General features: G+C 48.5%; 1 protein-coding gene across 1 annotated transcript in view; it reads right to left on the bottom strand.

The window, feature by feature from the left end:
* Positions 1 to 1,184: 1,184 nt before the first annotated feature.
* Positions 1,185 to 4,540, bottom strand: part of LOC106812857 — a 31,511-nt gene continuing 28,155 nt past the window's right edge. The window contains exons 17-19 of the mRNA XM_014816845.1: positions 4,063 to 4,244; positions 3,415 to 3,571; positions 1,185 to 2,579 (exon numbers count right to left, since the gene is read on the bottom strand). Coding sequence (XP_014672331.1) covers positions 2,511 to 2,579; positions 3,415 to 3,571; positions 4,063 to 4,244 — 408 coding nt within the window. The 3' untranslated portion in view covers positions 1,185 to 2,510. The remainder of the gene's footprint in view (positions 2,580 to 3,414; positions 3,572 to 4,062; positions 4,245 to 4,540) is intronic.

Raw genomic sequence — 4,540 nt, 5'->3', positions numbered from 1 at the left:
CAATTAATTTAATAATTTAATTCAATTAACGTAACACAACCATTATGTCTATTGTTATAACGAGGTCGCGTTTAATTAAAGCAACCACGTGACGAGACGACAGGGCCGCAGCGTCGGGAGGGTGGCATTCACAGCGTACGGGAGGGAACACCAACCTTGTATCCTTTCTCTTGCTCAAATACTTCCTCAAAGTAGCGGATCTTACGCTTCAAACCTGCGGAAGCAACAGCAAGAATAAGTAACATGGGTCGAAATCCTAACGGGCCCGCGGGCCTTATGTCCGTATTTTAAGGCTCAGGCCTGACATTTCTAATACTAGCAAGCCCGACGGGCCCGTAGAAAATCCACCCCCAGCATGCAAAACCGTCCCCGGCACGCCAGCGAGGATGAAAAGTTACCGCAGTATCGCTCACTTGTGTCAAGTTTGTATCAAGGCCTGTAAATTTTCAAACTAATTTCTACCCCTGAGCAAGCACACGTGATGGACCATCAGACATCACCGCGCGTGAGGCTAGATAGACGCACACGTGATGGACCATCAGACATCACCGCGCGTGAGGCTAGATAGACGCACACGTGATGGACCATCAGACATCACCGCACGTGAAGCGAGATAGAAGCACACGTGATGGACCATCAGACATCACCGCACGTGAAGCGAGATAGAAGTGCAGTCAGTCGCTGGGTTAGCACTTGTAAGCAACTTAAACGACACGGAAAGCTCGTTAGTTTTAGTAATAGATGCGTCGTGAGGCCCTCTGTCATCTATAGATCGCTGCTGTGGCAAGAGAGAACGCACAGTACACAATCTATTATCCGAAACCCTTGGGCACAGACACGTTTCGGAATTCAGAATTTTTCAGATTTCGGAATGGTAGTACAGTACAGATATACATACCGTATATGCTGCAACTAGTCAGTACTTAAACCCAAGGTTGCAAGAGGCCAAGTGCTGTACCAGTACAGTACAATATGTATGAGTAATGCCAAACACATTCATATTCGTCGGGTCGAGTTTTTGCGCCAAACGCGAGCTTTGGTGCGTAGACAATCTCCGCGGAAAAAACTTTCGGTTTTCGAAGCTTTTCGGTTTTCAGAATTTCGAATAATAGATTGTGTACTGTAATTGAATCTTGCCTGATGTAACTTATATATATATAATATATAACATATATAGGGTTAGGGTTAGGGTTAGTCAGAAATAGCTAAACGAGCCAGGTCAAACAGAGGTCAGGGGGACATAGACCCTACGAGCCAAAGTAAGAGGTACTCCTGGGTGCAAATATAAAATACAAGATGGCGACCGATCACGAGCTAGAATGCTCATGTGTTCTCGCACGTACACGCTCGCCAAATAAGGTGAGGACGCTAACACAAAGCGGTGAAAGCAGAGTCCGAGGCTCGGTGCACACGTGCTTTTTCAGACGATCTACCGACTACGACCTTGTGGTGAAAGCGTAGACATAATTATGCTGCTTGGTTCGCTGCTGTGCTTGAGCGTAGAGCAGCAGCCTATCTACGGCCGCCATTGAAGGTGCGCTGCGTACGCTGTCACGCAACGACGTGTTATCATGCCTTCTCTACGAAACGTTCACACTCACGCGTATATGACACGAAAACCAAACACCAATCAAACCCGCACCGCACGAAGAAGCTGCACGTTGCCATGGAGACCAACATGCCACTGTGACGATGCTGATACGGGCGCTGACAGATCACCGTGGTTACACCGACAAACAATAGAGGGATAGTTAACTTGCCGCTGTGCTCTCCACGTTGTGACAGCCATTAAGCCGCGCTCACGACAACTGACACATCTAACACACAACTGGGATCATCAACGTACCACCGGCTACCACGATACGGTCGCCACGGCAACGGACACGTAACCAGGCCTATTGACATGCCACGAAGTGACAGACCGTGCAGAAATCACTTCGATACACCGTGTCCATGCGTGTACGCAGCGCCTACTGCTTGATGCAAGCAGACAAAACTACATCGACCATGGCTACTCAGAGATCTGACTATACCAGATCTGCCCGAGAGATACAACCACGCCCGCCCGCTTTCATCGCGACTCTTCGCTGCTGAGCATTGTCTTTAGAGTGTCCTAGCGTGACAATAATTGGCTAAAGCTGTCCGTCGATCCCATCAGGTGGGTCGGTCGTTGATCATTCATGACGTCCATGTCGAGAATAATTCGCCGTGGTCGTTCGATGACGTTCTGCGGTGACGGATGACAGATGATGCTGCCTCGGGATGCCATGCATGTGACAGGTGACGAATCGGGCGTCGACGCAACGGAGGCGGATTTACACGCGTTCCAGCGCCGAGTACACGAAGAAGTTGCCACGACGATCGCAAATAGATGGCGCCAGTGGTCATGATGATGGGCTCGTCGCATGGTTGCTAGGGTGACGATCGCGCAAGATGGTTGCTAGGGCGACGATCATGCAGGATGGTTGCTAGGGCGACGATCGCACAGGATGGTTGCTGCGGCAACGAGCTTACAAAGTCATGGTGCGTTCGTGCTTTGATAGAAGTGCTTCCAGTAGACGCAGCTTCGCCTTTACAGTCTGTAAACATTAAGCACGCGATTTCAGCTGCAATCTTCCCTACATGTGCTTAACACTGATCTCCTCAATTTGCTTACCTTGAATAGTCCATATATATATATATAATTATATATGTGTTATATTCTTCTGTATTTTGATATTCTCATGCTTATTGTGATGTTTATGATTCTATGCTTATGCTGTTATTCTAGCTGAACGTGCTTATCTTGTAGCGCTGTTAGTCTAGCTGAACGTGCTTACCTTGTAGCGCTGTTATTCTAGCTAAACGTGCTTACCTTGTAGCGCTGTTATTCTAGCTAAACGTGCTTACCTTGTAGCGCTGTTATTCCAGCTAAACGCGCTTACCTTGTAGCGCTGTTATTCTAGCTAAACGTGCTTACCTTGTAGCGCTGTTATTCAAGCTAAACGTGCTTACCTTGTAGTGCTGTTATTCTAGCTGAACGTGCTTACCTTGTAGCGCTCTTATTCTAGCTAAACGTGCTTACCTTGTAGCGCTGTTATTCTAGCTGAACGTGCTTACCTTGTAGCGCTGTTATTCAAGCTAAACGTGCTTACCTTGTAGTGCTGTTATTCTAGCTGAACGTGCTTACCTTGTAGCGCTGTTATTCTAGCTAAACGTGCTTACCTTGTAGCACTGGTATTCTAGCTAAACGTGCTTACCTTGTAGCGCTTTTATTCTAGCTAAACGTGCTTACCTTGTAGCGCTGTTATTCTAGCTAAACGTGCTTACCTTGTAGCGCTCTTATTCTAGCTAAACGTGCTTACCTTATAGCGATGTTATTCTAGCTAAGCATGCTTACCTTGTAGCACTGGTATTCTAGCTAAACGTGCTTACCTTATAGCACTGGTATTCTAGCTGCATGTTTCCGCGGTCCTCTCTCTGCACCTTCCTCCCGCACATCTCGAGGAATCCCTGCTCGAAGCCGTGCAGCTTGCTTCGTAACTGCTTCTTCTCGGCCTTGCACAGCTGTTGCTCACTCATCAACTCTGCCCTGCAAGCATGACAAGGTCCGCTCTCGTTCACAAACAGCCCGTGGATCGTAACTACATATAATATAATTATGTATTACATACACTACATTATATACAGTACACACCCTATTATCCAAAACCCTTGGGACCAGACACGTTTCAGAATTCAGAATTTTTCTGACTTCGGAATAGTAGAAAAGTTTTTGGAGCTTTTCAGTTTTCAGAATTTCGGATAATAGATTGTGAACTGCACGAACCACCGTCCGTGTGAGATGCGCAGGTGTTCTAGACACAGGAAATCAGTAGTGATCCATGCCACAGGCATTGCCTTGAGGACAGGACAGGTGATGTATGAAGTGACGTGAAAATGGGCAGGGCATGTGAAGTGTGCGGCGGCGGGGGCCCAGGCAGCAGGGGGGGGGGCAGTGGGGGGAGGGGCGGCGGCGGGGGCAGGGACAGCAGCGGGGGCAGAGGCGGGGGCTAAGGTGGGGTGGGGGCGGGGGGCACGTACATGGATGCTTCGTGGAGGTTGCCTTCCAGTGAGGCGGCGCCGCGCATCGAAAACAGCGCCCTCTGTTCCTTTACGGGCGAGACTCCGTCACGGTCATCCCTGCCTATAGAGGTCGGCGTCATGCACTGCACGGTGGCGCCCTCTTCGTCTTCCAGACTCACGGCGGACGCCTGCCACGAGAGCTGCACGAGAGAGCAGAGAGAATGCGACCGAATTACCATCAAGGTAAGCACACATGGGGTTGAGTATCACTACTACAGCAGGGCGCGAAAATAGCATATGCCGGCAAATTATTTTGAAGGCCGGTAACATTGGCAAAACACCGGCCCTCCGAGCCCGTGGTTTCAGCCGTGTTAGCGAGTATCTACATTTTTTATAATTTTATCTATAGCATTATTGAGCAAATAGCCTACATTACTGTTTTACCTGAAGGATATCACGCCATAATTTATCAACATTTTACAAATTTGAAATCGAA

Source organism: Priapulus caudatus, unplaced genomic scaffold, assembly GCF_000485595.1.
Source record: "Priapulus caudatus unplaced genomic scaffold, Priapulus_caudatus-5.0.1 Scaffold694, whole genome shotgun sequence".
Lineage (NCBI taxonomy): Eukaryota > Metazoa > Priapulida > Priapulimorpha > Priapulimorphida > Priapulidae > Priapulus > Priapulus caudatus.
Note: the sequence above shows the minus strand (reverse complement) of the source record. Positions and strands in the feature narration are given on the sequence as shown.